We start from the raw sequence: 16,423 nt of genomic DNA, 5'->3' as shown, positions 1-16,423 counted from the left end.
AAGAATGTTTTCCTTCTCCTTTAAAGTTTTTTGAAGATACAAGGTTTTTGTCCAACAGTAATGATATGATATACAGACTGTGTAGGGCTTCGGTTTACAAGCCTGTCATGAAGAAGAAAGGCAAAGGATTGCAGTTTCAATGACAGGAAACAGAGGTGTTTTTAGCTTACATTACTGACAAAGTTAAGGAAATTTATGTAATAATGTGGTTACATAATCAATACAACTAAATCAATACAGAGGCAGATAATTGTTCTGATTGTTCTAATTGATTGACTGACTGACTGATCGATCAATTGCGATTCAGAAACAGGAAGCAGGCTGCACTTTATGCTTACATTTCTAAAACAGTTAAAGAATTTTATTCAGCAATACTTTAGATAATTTAAACGGCCCCAGGTAATACAGGGTGTCCCAAAAAAATTGACATCATTTCATAGTCTAATAACATAGCCAATTCTCCCAAATGTGTAAAAACGAACCAAGTTTAATTTTTAATGTTTTTTTTTTCAGGTTGAAGCATGGTGTTCACTAGAAATGAAAAGGCATTTTGTGTGTTAGAATATGCTCGAACACAGTCAAAGCAGCGTGCATTTTTGAGAAAATTCAATAAAAATGCACCAACTGGAAAGCAGATTTGGACATGGCACAAAGAATTTAAAGAATAAGGCTGTCTGTGCGGGGCAAAGGGATCTGGATACCACCAGTATCGGAAGATATTACATTTGTGAAGCTTTGTAAAATTGGTTATAAATAAATATAAATAAAGCTTGTATTGTTCAACATGAAGCCTATTTAATTTCGTTTACCTAGGACATGTAGTTACTCAGATATTCACATCTCAAATGATGTCAGTTTTTTGGGACACCCTGTATATTTGGGGGTCTGGTGCGCGGTTCATTTTGGGTTCTGCTCAAGAGATCTGGAGGAGAGGCTGCAGTACCTAAAACTGGCCTATAGTGTGGAGGGGCGGCGCTGTGGCTTCCCAGACGACCGGCATTTTAAACTCTATGGTGCTTTATTGCAGCGTAGCTGAGGCCGCATGTTTGTCTGCTTCAACTGCGCATCTAGATAATTCACCGTCTACATTAGCGGGAATTTACAGCGGGAGAGAAGATGCCAAAGAAATCTAAGGATGTGGCGGAGTGGGAGGGTGATGATGAGCCCCAGACAGGTAACCTGTAGCTGGTCGAGGGGTTTAAAGATGTGAGATTAGCGGTAGCTTAGCCGAATCATCTGAGCGTCAGTAACAGTGGCGCTAACGGTGAACTGTCAGCTGGTCGGGTCACATTGGTGCACATTAGTGCACATTTTCGTTTGTTTCACATCTGTAGAGCTTCTTAAATGAACACAGTATGCAGACGGTGTCCTGTGTTGTGAACCTGAACTGGCCTTTATCTACAGAGCTGAAGTCAGCGTCTGATTTGCCAGCCTCTTGTTCCAATTTTCCAGTTCCACCTTAAATGGTGCAGCTGTTACATTCTGGCGGCTCCATTTAAGGTGGAACGACACAATTCGAACAAGAAGCTGGCGAATAGCAAGCCAGCCTCAGCCTCGCAGAGCTTGTGATCATCCAGGAGTTCAACAGTTCACCATTTCGCCAAATTGACCCCCCTTTTTATCACAGTTTAAACGGATGTTGCTCTTTATTGTCTTATTGTCTCTCCACATGCTCATCTCTCTCCTGCCAGGGCTTTGTCCCAATGTGCCTCGTCAGCTTGGTGTTTGTCAGCACCGTTGGTGTGAAAGATGAACAGTGGTAAATTCACTATGTTGTTTTAATATCTTTCAGACAAACCTGTCAAGAAAGGAAAGAAGGATAAGAAGGGAAAGAAGAGCGTAAGTTGAAAGCCACGACACCCCCCGGGGCTTTGGCTGGATGAGATGTGAAATATTGTAGATTCAGACAGAGTGGGCTGATGATCTGACCTGTTGGCAGAAGTATAATGGTTGCCATTGTATGAATGACATCTATACTCCTTTATTCTATACTCCTTTATTCTATGCTCATTTATCCTATACTCCTTTATTCTATACTCCTTTATTCCATACTCCTTTATTCTATACTCCTTTATTCTATGCTCCTTTATCCTATACTCCTTTATTCTATACTCCTTTATTCTATACTCATTTATCCTATACTCCTTTATTCTATACTCCTTTATTCTATACTTCTTTATTCTATACTCTTTTATTCTAAACTTCTTCATTCTATACTCCTTTATTCTATACTCATTTATTTTATATTTCTTTATTCTGTATCCATTTATTCTAAACTCCTTTATTTTAAAATTCTATAGTGTGTACTCCTTTATTCTTTACTCTAACAGTGACACGTATTGTGTTTTGCCAGTCCCAGAGATGTGTTGATTAGCTGAAATCAGGAGTGCCCAAACCTTTTGTCTTGGGGGGCCAAAGTGCAATGTTTGTGGTGGGCCAAGGGCCAAAAAGACAAAACTATGTATACAAATAAGCAAGGCCAGTAGGTTTCAAATTGTGTTTTTTATAACATTGCATTACAAAACTCCAAATTATAAGTTTAAAATGAAAACAGTTGTTTAAGTCTGTATGTGTCTGTAATATGCAAATATATTTGCCTCCTGATTGGGTGAGGATGTGAGGTTAGGGTGTATTTTTGACGTCAGAAAATCGGATGTCCTCATGGTCCAGCTTTGGCCCACGGACCACTCTTTGGGCAGCCCTGACCTAACCCATACTGATGTAAAGTATTGTTATCTCTGTGAAAATAACTGAGGTAAAAATAAAGGTGCCTTGCCAAAAACAAACAACTTGAGTAGAAAAACAAAAGAAGCAGCTCAAAATACTTAAATACTGACCTTATGGAACTGAAGTTAGTTCTTCTCAGTTTGATCTAAAACAAAATGATGAACCTCAAACATCAGGATTGTGATCAGTTACTAAGCAGTATATGTAACTGAGTAAATGTAATTAGTTATTACCCACCTTGTGACTTTTCCTATCCATAGTTTTTTGATGAGCTGGCTGCTGACAGTAAACAAGAGAAGATGGAGGAGCCTGCAGTGAAAGAGACTCAAGCAAAGCAGGTACAGTCACATTACTTAATTAGATTGTGCTTTTTAAACATGGGGAGTTTGATGTTGCTGATACTGTAATTTAGTTCAAATCATGCCTAACCTTTGTGTGGTTCTGTAAGAGTTTCTCAGTGTGTGCACATCTGTGTTATGTATTAGCCTCAAAAGAAAAAGAAAGACAGACGGAAAGGGCGAGGTGGAGATGGGGATGAGGATGATGAAGAGGTCATGCAGCGACTGAAGAAGCTGTCTGTCCAGCCCAGCGATGAGGAAGAGGAGGAGGAAAAAGGTAATGTCAGGAAACCAAGAGCTTCTTTCACTTTTTGCTCTTTGGATGATGAGCATCACTGATGTGCAAAGCATTTTTTTAACATTTTAGAAACAATGTGTTAACTAGTATGTAAGTACTAATGAGCTGTACCCTTTGCTTTACAGTAGTAGCTCCTGTCAAGACCGGGAAGAGAAACAAGGTAATTTTTTCCCCTTCACACTTTCTCTGACTTCTGAATTGGTGCATCATCAAGGCAGGACATCAAGTCCTGCATTGTTAGGCCAGTCTGAACCAAGATATACATCACTGAAACATAAAAAGAGAGTTACATTTCATGAGCGGTGAGGTTTTAGCTCTTTTGAGGTCTGTACTGATTTTTTTTCTGCTCTTAGGGTGGCAACATTTTTGCTGCTCTTAGCCAGGGTCAGAGTGATGAAGACGAGGAGGAGGATGATGCAGAAGGTGGTGATGACGACGACGACGACGACGACGACGATGATGATGATAAACCTAAGAATAAAAAAAACTCTAAGGTGAGTGGCTGATGCTCTGGAACAATGTTTCAAGGCAATTCAGGTATGTATTTCTTGTTAACACTTGATGAGTAATGATAAACCCCCCAGTCAGGAAAACACTGTGACCTGCACTGAGACTAGCCCATAGTTCTATGCTTGCTAAGATCTCTGGAGATGGAGAGATGGGAGGAAATGAATACTCTGTAGTGTTAAATGATGGCTGAAGTTGTTGTTGCATCACAGCGCACTTTTAAAAAAAATCTTATTCCCCTTTTAGTTTCTTTGTATGGCTATTTCCAGCACCTTCATTTCTTGTAAATCCTATAGCCTACCCCTTCCCACTGTATTTCCCATCAATATGTCTCTCAAGCTTTTAATTTCTCCTCCCCATTTATAGCATTCCCTGCGACTTTCAAACCATAGATGAATTTCATACAAAGTAAGACATTGTTATTGGTTTGTACTGAAAGTTTGTCTAAAGATTTATTTTGAGTTCTGAGATTTGTCCTTCTGATATTGAAATTAATATTAAACATTAATAAAGAAAAGGAACAATAACAACCCGCTAGAAGACCAACTAGTGTTTCTGATGGTGAAAACAACGAAACCTTTGAACTATATCCAGTTACAAATGCTCTCATAAACAGAAACACTAAATATGTTTACATCTGTCTGTACGTGTATGTATGTGATTCAGGAGGTTGAGAAAGTTTCCAAAGGAAAGAAAAAAGATAAGGCTAAAACTAAGAAACCTAAGGTGGGTACATGGGAATGCCTCCTACACTTGATTGTTCTGACCTGTCCCCCTGCTATCCCCCATCCATGTTGTCACACATCTCCCTGTTTACCCCCATAACCCCCTTTTTCTTTTCCTTGTCCTCTGTCTTCTTTTTAATTCGACCTTGTTCCTAGAGTCACTCTGTATTCTGACAAAAGGCTCATCAAAGAAGATCTATATAAGAGGCTGAGCAGTGGGCCTTTTCCTAATTTTCTGTATTCTGAACAGGAGGCCTCTGAGGATGAAGAGGAAGAGGAAAAAAAAGATGATGATGAAAAGAAGGAGGTGAAAAAGAACAAGAAAGCAGGCAGCAAAGCACCCAAGGTGAGACGGTGGTGGAGTATTAGTTCTTCTAAATTAATAAAGAGGTTGTGTGCTGGAACCTCAAGTTAGTAGTCATGCATTTGTACAAAGCATTGCAGAGGGCTGTTGGTACCTTCTATACCTTCTACCCTCAGTTTCACATTGTTGTCACTGAACACGACACACTGTATTAATAATTATGTTTGGATAATGGTGTCATTTAAATGGCTTTAACCCCTTAGGGCAGATATATTTAGACCCCATGATGCCCCATTCCCAGTTTTTAAAGAATTTGTGCCCCATCTTTCTATACAAACTTGTCAGGGTGCAAACTGCTGCAGTATATATGTATGGGGAAAAATATACAGGTTGTAAGCGGCCCATTTTGGAAAGATGGGTGACTGACCACGTGAGATCTCTCATGACACTGAATTGGACTGAACATGTGCTGAAATGAACGTTCTTGGCCAAAACCGAAATTCAGTGTAAGCTTGGGGGAAAAACCGAAAACACTGTTCCTCATTTTCATTAGAATTAGGATCGTCTGGCTTTTTTACAGAGACGTTGGCACCTTCTCAGAGGCCATATTGATCTTATTTAAATGACCATTAAAAAAATATGTATTTTGCTGTTTTTCATCTCACCCCTCACCAATTTGTTCCGTTTTAATATTTTAATATACTATATGAATAGTGGAGAAAATTACAGAACAAGTAAAGCATGACCAATGATTGAATGTCTGCAGGACGAGGATGAGGAGAAAGAGGAAAAGCCTCAGAAGACGAGCAAGAAAGAACAACCAAAGGTCAGTGGAGTGTTTTTACCCTATAATGCCTACATTCTACTATTTAAGACTATTTAAAGTTCATGCTTGTTTTGTTATAACTCATACGCTATGTACAAAAGATTGTAGACACCTGCTCATTCATCATTATTTCCAGTTGATATCAAAGAAATTAATAGTGAGTTTGTGCCCCTTTACTGCAGTAACAGCCTCTAGTCTTCTGGGAAGGCTTTACACTAGATGTTGGAACACTGCTGTGAGGGTTTGATTGCATTCATCCATAAGAGTATTAGTGAGGTCAGGTAGTAATGTTGTATTATTTGTTTTGGATCAAAACGCCACTCCAACTCTTCCCAAAAGTATTGGGTGGAGCTCCATAACTCCATAACTTGCTCCACAGCCCAGAGCTGGGGGACTTTATAAACCTCTAGCTGACACTTGGCACTGGGCATGGTGACCTGAGGCTCATATGAGGCTGCTTCAAAATGTACCATTCTATTCAACAGTGCTTTTCTATGGAGATTATACAGGCTGTATGTGTGCAATGGAACGCCTGTGTCAGAAATGAGCATAAAGTAGCTAAATTTACTCATTAGAAGTGGCATCTACAGAATTTTATATATATATATATAGCTAGTTTCCCAGATGAAGATAAAGCCTAAACCTAGACTAAAAAAACTTTTAGTGGTGATTCACAGTTGACACAGCAATTTGGTCCAAGACTAGGCTTAATCCATGTGTTGTGAGACCAGTCCATAATGTATATGTTAATCTGGAACCACAGTCACAGTAACTGTATTGCATCTTTTATTCACTTTCAGAAAGGCAAACCTGCTCGTCCACCTAGTGATGATGAAGAGGAGGAGGAGGAGGAGAAGAGTGATGAAAATGACACAATGATGGTAAGCACACTGTGTACTTAATACTTACACTGTTTACTGTTTGTTACTATCTGCAGTTTTGCACCATTTAGTTATTATTTGTAGCTGTGTTTTATAACACCATCTCTTATTTTTTTTCCCTCCTGCAGAGTGCAGAGGATGCTATTGCTGCAGAACAGAGCAAAGAAAAGGATGACCCGTTTGCCAACCTGAGTAAAAAGGAGAAGAAAAAGAAGAAGAAGATGGTATATATTCTCAGAATGGATGGAATATTATACAATGTCTACACGAGCCTGAAAGCAAAGTAAATACAAATGTTTGGTTTCACAGATGGAGTATGAGCGTCAGGTGGCCAGCGTTCGAGCTCAAAATGCCTCAGAGGGAGACTTCTCGGTCTCTCAGGCCGAGATGTCTTCAAGGCAAGCCATGCTGGAGAATGCTTCAGATATTAAGGTCAGTTCGCTAGAAAGCCCACTTTGATTCGAGTGTCAATGGACTGTTCCAGGAGTGACTTACTGTAATGTTGTTTATGTTAAATTACTCTTCAAAGGGCCCATATCCTACATTTTTCTTGTATGTTATTGAGTCATTCTTTTAAACTGTCATTCATTTTTATGTAATTATTTTCCCACTTTTTTCCACCTTTGAATTAAACAGACTGTTTTGTTACTGTTTCCTTATACTGCTACACATTTAAACAAATTGGTTCTGTTCTGATTGGCTGCTCTGTATTGTGCCTCGTTTTAAAAGTAGTCTGGGTTGAAACACGCCTTGTAACTTTAGCATGCATGGCCGGAGCCAAACTGCAGTAGGCTAAAGAGGTGCATATAGATAAATGTGTTGGTTTTTGTGACATCACGAAAACAACAACAATTGTGCTGTTTTTCATGGTCAAGGCCCTTTTTGAGTAATTTTGTATGTTACTGGCAGATTCCTGAGAGGTAGTTCAACTCTGTGTTATTGTTATATTGTGTCATAGCTGGAGAGATTCAGCATCTCAGCTCACGGGAAGGAGCTGTTTGTCAATGCTGATCTTCTGATAGTGGCTGGACGACGGTATGGTCTGGTTGGACCAAACGGGTAAGCAGATCCTTGGACGTTTTCTTGTTAACTCTTGTGTCGTAATAGCGTTTCATTTAAATGTTAAAGGCTGCGGCAAGTGCCGAAAACCAAGGCAGTTTCAAACGAATGCCACCTTTCCTGACAGTTCTCACACCGTCTTAATGTCTACCACTTTCCCTCTATCTAGGAAAGGAAAAACCACTTTACTGAAGCACATTTCCAACAGAGCCCTCAGCATTCCTCCCAATATTGATGTGCTGCTCTGTGAACAAGGTATGTATGTTTTCATTCCCCAGACAGCTTAGTCCTTGCCCTTCTTTCTCTCTTTCCCTTGCGCTGTCTTTGACCTTCTGTGTTGTTTGGCTGATGCACTACGAAGCTGTTTCCCTCTTCAGAGGTGATCGCTGATGACACTCCAGCCGTGCAGGCTGTGCTGAAGGCTGACACAAGGCGGCTGAAGCTGCTGGAGGAGGAGAAGCAGCTGCAGAGTCGGCTGGATAAGGGTGAAGACGGCGTCTCAGAAAGACTAGAGAAGGTCAGGATTCTTTTAGCTTCAAAGTGCGTGCGTGTGTGTGTCGTTGCGTAAAATGATTCTGATCATTTTATGCACGAAGTACAGGATTTTATTTCTTTTGGTGAGCATAAATACAGAAAAATTATATTAAATGTAAAATACGCAAACTACTCTGATATGTATGGTTGGTGAATAGAGGCAGTGTCAAACCTGGCAAATTAATTTAGTAAATTAGTACTTTTTGGATTAATTTGTGCATATAAACGCCCAATAATAGTACTGTTTTGAATTTATATGGGCAGATATGGACTTCTCTCTTTGTTTACTTTGGGAGGCTTGGTTGTAGCACCGTGTTAAAATTAACCCTGCCATGTGGAGACTGTACTTTAGCCTGGCTAGCTCTCACTGTGAGTTATTTACATACTTCAGAATGGTGCTGTGTTACACCCACCAAGGGAGTGAATACAATAACGTAAACTCTGTGACCTATACACACAACTCAGTTATCAGAAACACTTATGATGAACAAATTGCGTTTATGGTCTTAATGTCTTCAGAATCTTCAGGGTGAAGAAATCAAATTACTGTCTAAATCACAGATGATGTTGCTATAGGAATATAAGATGATTAAAGAGGGTTCTGCTTGAGTATGTTGAACTACATAAAATATCCATGTTACATTTTACCCCATGTTAGTTTGTGCCCCTACTTAAGTTGCAACACTTTATCAAAGATTTGTCAGTTGTGGTTTAAATTGCAGAATGAGAAGATAACTGTACAAATGTGGTCATTTCTGACAGGTATATGAAGAGTTGAGGGCGATCGGAGCAGCGGCAGCAGAGGCCAAGGCTCGCAGGATCCTGGCTGGTTTGTCCTTTACACCTGAGATGCAGAACAGACCCACCAAGAAGTTTTCTGGTGGTTGGAGAATGAGAGTGTCACTAGCCAGGTCAGCAAAGATGACCACCATCAACAGTAATCTACGAAAATGCTCGGATTCATCCTAGTATAAACCAGAAATAAAAGAAACTATAAATAATGTTTTTTCACTGAGGGTATATTGCACATTCCCATTGCAGTATAATGTGTTTCTGTCCGATATAGAGCTCTCTTCATGGAACCCACTCTGTTGATGTTGGACGAGCCAACGAACCACTTGGACCTTAATGCTGTCATCTGGCTTAACAAGTAAGATTAGAGGGCAGACTGCCTGAGGTGTTACTTCATGGGACATTTAGGGACTCAGCGGTTAGGGGTTACATGGTGATGCAACACTGAATTTCCCCTTCTTTTTTAAATTAAGAGAGTTTCATGTTGCTTCCCTGCCTAGTTCATTTAGTCTATGTACGTAAAGTAAGCTGCAAAAAATTAATTTCTTCATTTTTGTGATGTTACACAAACACATTGACATATCTTCCCATTTCAGCCTACAGCGGCTTAACTGTGCTCATTCATGCACAAGTTATAAGGAGTGTTTCAGGGCAGACTGCTGTTTGGATGAATGATAATACAGTGTAGCCGATCGGAACAGAGGTCATTTACATGTATCAGTTTTAAAGGTGTGGTAACAAAAGCAACCTGTTTTATTCAGTGGGATAAAAAGTTAATTATGACCGTTTCTGGTACATAAATCTACACACATGTGGTTATAATAAGTGGACTTCAGAGGGAACAAAAGTAGAATAGATGGAAAAATTTAGGAAGTGGGCCATTAAATATTAAGGACCTACAGTCTGCAGATATGATCTAATGCATGTAGTCCCTTCTATCTAATCTTGATTGTTGCTGGTCAAGTAGTTCACATCTTGTTAACTGTTTGTTTATTTATTTATTTATTTATTTATTTATTTTTCTTTCTTCCCCAAAGCTACCTGCAAAGTTGGAAGAAGACCCTTCTGATTGTGTCCCACGACCAGAGTTTCTTGGATGATGTTTGTACAGATATTATTCACTTGGACAACCAGAAACTCTACTATTACAGGGGCAACTACTGTGAGTACAGCTAAACTGAAATTATGCCAGTGTCCCTAATTATTGGACATGTACAGTTCCTTAATAGATCCATATGGACATGCCCTTGTATGATCAGGGTGTAGTTGAAAACGCCTTGCATTGTGACTAAATTGCTCATTTTTTTGCCTTGTTTCCTAGTGGCGTTTAAGAAGATGTATGTGCAGAAACAGAAGGAGCTTCTGAAACAGTATGAGAAACAAGAGAAAAAGCTCAAGGACCTAAAGGCTGGAGGAAAGTCCACAAAACAAGCTGTGAGTTCTTAGAATGTATTTTTTTTAACACACAGTATTTACTCTGTGTTGTGTCTGTAATAGCTCCTCACTTCGTTCCTACATCTCTTTTTAGGAGAAACAAACAAAGGAGGCCCTGACAAGAAAGCAGCAGAAGGGCAGGAAGAAGGGACAGGATGAGGACAGTCATGAGGCCCAAGAGCTTTTGAAGAGACCTAAAGAATACACAGTGAAATTCACCTTCCCTGATCCACCACCCCTATCTCCACCCATTCTCGGCCTGCACAGTGAGTAACACATGCCTCCCGTAACACGTCTCCCATCGACATCATTATGCTTCTTAAAATGTAACTTATAGTCATGATTATTGAATTAATTGCTCGATTTGGTAATTCATCAGGCCCGATTTGCTCATTCATTTGATCAAAGTAACTTTAGTATGTTGATTTGTGTACTATTTAACATAAATAAAACAGCAAGCCTGCTTTTCTTATTCTTTCAGTAGTCTATATGCTGTTGGGTTATTTACCCAATCTGCATATTCAAATTTTCAGATGTAAACAAGAGGCCTAACTGAATGTGACCTCGATGGCTGTAAATTACTTAGCAACAATCTCTGTTTAGTTCTAGTTTACATTGAAATGGAACAGAATGTTCATGAGCAAAGATGAATTATCATATCAGGCCAAGAAGGGTTAAGAAATGTAGGCTTTGGCACATAAACCACCATTTTTTTCCTTTTAAACAGACTTTTTTATGTACTACATGAGACAAACCAAAACAACTTAATTTGAGCAACTCTTCCTCCCTTCATGGAAATACTGTTTTAAAAAGGTTTTCATCACCCAACTCTCACTCAGGATGTGTTAGAACACCATGATATCATACAAGTGTCCTTGACATGCACCGTGACCTCAGTCACACCACATCAGTCCTTATTTCTATACTGAAGATGCAGCCCAGCAGTAGAATGGTTAAAGTGAAGTCCACCTACTCAGCAGCAGATAGCATAACTCCAGTTCAGATGATGAAGTGCACAGCTGCACGCCTTATGTGGGGGAGCTGTGCTTTTCCAAATTCCTGTTGAGACCTGAGTGAGTGCACAAAATGCAGCATAAAAAGTGAATATAATTCAGGCTAAAAATATTCAGCATCATTGAGGAGTTTGTCTTTTTTAGCCTCATGCAAGTATAAACTAAATAAAAATGATCTCTAGCCAAACAAAAACAAGCACTGAAAGCACTTCGGATGAGGACTCAAAATGCAGCCAGGATCAGGCAAGCAAGTTCTTAATTACGGGAAAGAGCAACACTTTATTTGAGAAAGGAAAACAAACTTATTATGATGATGATTATTAACTCAATTATGATCATTATCCCTACATTTCTTTTAACCCTTTTTAGCACTTTTCCACCTCTACTGCATACAACATCTGCTTCTACAAAAAATGTATTCTTAAGAAAAATGTTCTGTATCAGAAAGATGCAGATCTGATTATGAGGGATAATCTATACCTCCTTAGTGCAGATAACTTTGGTTTCATCTGTAAGTTTTAATGAAAATTGCACAGCAAGTCCTTATTTAAAACTTCTCTTGACTCTGTAAAGCCACACTCACCTCACACAGTAGCCTTACCAACACTATGGGCGTTTGAGGAAACATCATAAAAATCAACTAGTCAGATTTCCATATTTGTTATGAAATGTAGATCAGATGTTTACTGAAACAGAGCTAAGTCTCTCTTGCTCTCTCGCTCTCTCTCTCTCTGCTCAGGTGTGGACTTTGGTTATGAGGGTCAGAAACCTCTCTTCAAAAATGTGGACTTTGGAATTGACATGGAATCTCGAAGTAAGTTGCATTAAATGTTCTGGAGAAACTCAGAGCCTGTTTACTGTTAGTCTGCTAAATGCTGTAAATGTTTAAACTTGCATCAGCATATGTTTTGTGTCCGGATAATCTTTGGCTGGATTCCGTTTACACTTTTCTCTAGAATGTGTCCCTAGTGTGGCGAGATAGTAGTCCCTAGTGTGACCAGAAGAGATCTGACTGTACTTTTTATATGTAAAAACACATCAACACATGCGCCGTGTTTCCGTTTTACTTTTATTTACTCTCTTCTCCATTATCATACGAGTCGACAAGCTTGTATGAAGGCATGTGGTCTAGAGCTAACTTCAGCTTTCATCTTTTTGTTTCATTGTTTATTCTCTCACCTGCTAGTCAGCACTCGACAGACGCATTTCCACTTGCGTAATTGTATACAGATAACAAAAATGCATTCTGTTTACACGGGTATTAATTGTGATGAAGATTGGTCTCTGACCCTCTGAATGTGGTTTGAGAGATCTGATTGTAATCTGCCCACAGTGCGTCCTGGGATGCGCACACCTGGCTTTTTATGCGGTCAAAGTAAAATCCAAATTTGATCAGATCACCAAACCGCATGCTAGTTAAAGGTGTAAACACTTTCAGAAAGTACATTTTAATATTTTGAACAGTTTTTAGGAACAATGCATATTAACACATTAAAAGTGCTTGGTATTTCATCAAGTTTAGTGTACATGTTATTCATCATTGTAATACTGTTTATCTTATGTGAATGTGTACATGGGCACCAATAGCAGCACCTGCAAATACTGATTCTTGCCATTCATACTTTGTCACACAGAGGGAGCTAGTCACTGCGCAAATTTGAGCAAATCTCTGACTTTTGCAAACGGGGGCGGTCATTATGACCGTATTTTATTGTTCTGATAAATCATCACAAGACGCTTTGAGAATATCATAGATATTGCCACTACATCGAGCAATGGTGTGTGTCTTTAGAAAGAGAGCGTAATTGGCCCTGTTTAATTGGATTTAGTGCAACACATTGTAATTTATTGAGTAACAGTCATTGTACTCATAGTTTGGCTATTCGTTTAAGAATTGTAATACTGGTTTTGTCATATCACTGTCCTTTAGGGTAGAACTAACATCAAAATATTTCTTGTTTCAGTCTGTATAGTTGGACCAAATGGTGTTGGAAAGAGTACACTCCTACTTCTCCTGACAGGAAAATTAAATCCTGTAAGTTCCTGTATTGTGTATTATGCTGCTTTCCTTTCTTTCGTTTACTGTGAAGTGGTACTTTTGAAATGTACTTCATACTTATATTAGCACTATCTTTTATTACTGCAGGTGTTGGTGCTGGTGTATATTAAATGACAATGTTAATACAGTCATATAATCAGGACATAAATACTAGAAATTTATTTAAATGAATTCAGAGTCATTCAGATTCAACTTTGCACACGGTAAACGATGTCCTTTACATTTCAGACAAAGGGAGAGATGAGAAAGAATCACCGTTTGGTAAGCATAAACACCTTGTTAATATACTCTATCCACTGTGATTTTTTTTTTTATGTTGGAGTTTAATTGATTGTTGTATGTGTACAGAAAGTAGGCTTCTTCAACCAGCAGTATGCTGATCAGCTGAACATGGAAGAGTCCCCTACAGAGTACCTGCAGAGGAACTTCAACCTGCCCTACCAGGACAGCAGGAAGTGTCTTGGGCGCTTTGGCCTTGAGAGCCATGCACACACTATCCAGATTTCCAAACTCTCTGGTAAGAGCTCAAGTCTGTCTAGAGCATTGTTTCTTAATCCTTCTCCTGGGGACAACTGCCGTTAAACACAGCTGATCCAGCTCACGAAGGGCTTAACAAACATGCTGATGAGCTGGATCTGGTAAAATTGTGTTGAACTGTGAAATACAGTGGATTCCCAGCAGCAGGATTAGGAGAGCGTTTTGACCGCCATTGCTTTTAACGACTACTGTTTTGTTCTGTTAATAGGTGGCCAGAAAGCGAGAGTGGTGTTCGCTGAACTTGCATGTCGGCAGCCTGACGTCCTAATATTGGTTAGTAGTAACATTTGTATTAAATGTCCCTCTGAAGATTTAAATTTGAAGTTGAAGCAAATTTGAATTTGTTCTGTTCTTATAGGATGAGCCTACCAATAACCTGGACATAGAGTCTATTGATGCCCTGTCAGAAGCCATCAATGAATACAAAGGAGGTAAGTTTTTTTCCTATGGTGAACAGTGAACCATATAGAAACACTACAGTCGTATTCTCTTGCTTCTATTAAGGCCACTAGGATTGACTTATATTTGACTTGTAGTCTAAAGATGAAATTGTCTCGCAAGTCAGGGCAACAGGACTTTCAGTATAATCTTGAAGACATCTCTTGCCATTTAAGCCTCTATGGGTGATTCACACTGATGTGATGAAACTCACTTAGGTCACATGATCATCACATGAGAGTTGTTGTTACAATCTGAAGCTGTGAATGGTGGTGAAGCCTCATTGTGGCCAGAATATTGTTAGAATTGTTATCACCTACTTGAAAAACTGTTAATAGGTGTACCCCCCACTCCCACTGCCCTACACATCATTTGTTCAGATACAGTTGTTACAGCTTGACAGATATATTGCACATCACCCACAGAGGCTTAAATTCCAATCACATTGACTTACTATTGCTAGACATTCCAATTACTTGGTGGTTGTTCACAAACTTTCATGAAGGTAAAAGCTCTAAACATGGCTCTAAACATAGTAAACACTTTTGCCAATCACATGCAGATTCTTATTGTAAAAACATCTACACTAAAAAAATGAAATCCAGTTACACTATACCTTTTATGAAGTTTTAAAGTAAACTCTGAGACTCAAGTATTCTTGAGCCATTTACTAGGCATACAACAATCTCCACAAAACCTTTGGAGAAAAATAATGCTTAGGAGTTGACAATCTAAACAAGCACACAAGTGTACCACACAGCGTACCAACATTGCACTAAATATAATAGTGTGTTTGGGGCTGAAAGGTACAACACTTCATGGTCATTATTTTCTTCCTTTTTTTTGGCATAGCTGTGATTATTGTGAGCCATGATGCCAGACTGATCACTGAGACACAGTGTCAGCTGTGGGTGGTGGAGGACCAGACGGTAAACCAGATTGATGGGGACTTTGAAGACTACAAGAGAGAAGTGCTGGAGGCCCTTGGAGAAACGCTGGCTATCAAGTCTAAAGACTGAACTTAGAATAAGGCTCCAGGAATGTCAAACTTCATTACTGAAGGATTTGAGAGTATGCTTTTTTATATACATGTAAAACAGCATATATAAAGTTTTGCCAACTTAAAGAAAAGCTATTCTTTTTACTTCTAAGAACACCAGTCCTTCAGCCTTTGTGTCTGACGTCCTTGAAATCAACAATGCAAGCGCTATTATTACCAGCCCAGTGCTATTGCAATGTGATGCAATGCCACAGAACTTGTTCTGGTGCACCAGATTTTTTTTTCTTTTTAACAAAACTTCAAGATCAGTTGTATGAGAGTGAGTTAGTGGTGTACAAGCTGAATTCAGCTACACTGTGTCACAGTGTCTTATAACCATTGATTCCACAAAAAAGCACTATTTAGCTTGAACACTTCAATAGAAAGTGACATGTTAAATGCTCATTAAAATTGTGGTTTTTGGTCATTTTCAGCTTTTGGGTAATTCAGCCCTGTTACATCCTCAATCCACTGACTATTGGGGCTGTTTTCCAGAACTAGATTAAGCCTAGCCTAAAATGAAATTTCAGTGGTGAAACCACCATTGGTAATGCAGTTAAATCAAAGACTAGGCTTAGTCCATGTCTGAGAAACCAGTCCATTGTGTTTTTCAAAACTGTGGAATACCCTGCAGTACAGATGTATTGGTGAAGCTTGTACGTAGAAATACAATTTAGCGCCAACAAAATGCAACTAACATCAATGGGATATTAAATATGCATCTGAATGCTGATATGGAAAAAAGGAAATAAATGAATTTTGCAGTAAGCGCTTTGTTGTTTCTTTATTTCGGAAGATACAAAGTCAACTAGTTCAGTCCTCTTTAAAACGCCATGTTTAAAAATGGCTGTTCTGATATTCGTTCTGCACATCCAGTGCTTTACTTGAGGCCTAAATATAAATCTGATTATT

The 16,423-nt window shown here is 39.1% G+C and overlaps 1 protein-coding gene across 4 annotated transcripts; it reads left to right on the top strand.

The window, feature by feature from the left end:
* Nucleotides 1-1,001: 1,001 nt before the first annotated feature.
* Nucleotides 1,002-16,279, top strand: abcf1 (ATP-binding cassette, sub-family F (GCN20), member 1). 4 transcript variants are annotated; one of them, XM_036566217.1, is made up of 27 exons: nucleotides 1,002-1,174; nucleotides 1,793-1,839; nucleotides 2,988-3,065; nucleotides 3,213-3,342; nucleotides 3,492-3,523; nucleotides 3,717-3,857; nucleotides 4,537-4,596; nucleotides 4,846-4,941; nucleotides 5,666-5,725; nucleotides 6,526-6,606; nucleotides 6,735-6,830; nucleotides 6,916-7,038; nucleotides 7,565-7,665; nucleotides 7,835-7,920; nucleotides 8,043-8,182; nucleotides 8,962-9,110; nucleotides 9,266-9,349; nucleotides 10,029-10,153; nucleotides 10,313-10,425; nucleotides 10,520-10,691; nucleotides 12,178-12,252; nucleotides 13,403-13,473; nucleotides 13,726-13,758; nucleotides 13,846-14,014; nucleotides 14,243-14,307; nucleotides 14,393-14,465; nucleotides 15,325-16,279. In XM_036566217.1, the coding sequence occupies exons 1-27, from the start codon at nucleotides 1,117-1,119 to the stop codon at nucleotides 15,489-15,491; spliced, it is 2,625 nt and encodes an 874-aa protein (XP_036422110.1). In that variant the 5' UTR covers nucleotides 1,002-1,116; the 3' UTR covers nucleotides 15,492-16,279. The 4 variants fall into 4 exon arrangements, with proteins under 4 accessions (XP_036422110.1, XP_036422109.1, XP_036422112.1 ...); XM_036566216.1 differs by having other exon boundaries at nucleotides 3,489-3,523; XM_036566219.1 differs by lacking the exon at nucleotides 4,537-4,596.
* Nucleotides 16,280-16,423: the final 144 nt, after the last annotated feature.

This window comes from Colossoma macropomum, unplaced genomic scaffold (genome assembly GCF_904425465.1).
Source record: "Colossoma macropomum unplaced genomic scaffold, Colossoma_macropomum, whole genome shotgun sequence".
Lineage (NCBI taxonomy): Eukaryota > Metazoa > Chordata > Actinopteri > Characiformes > Serrasalmidae > Colossoma > Colossoma macropomum.
The sequence above is the reverse complement of the archived record's forward strand: the minus strand, read 5'-3'. Positions and strand labels throughout refer to the sequence as shown.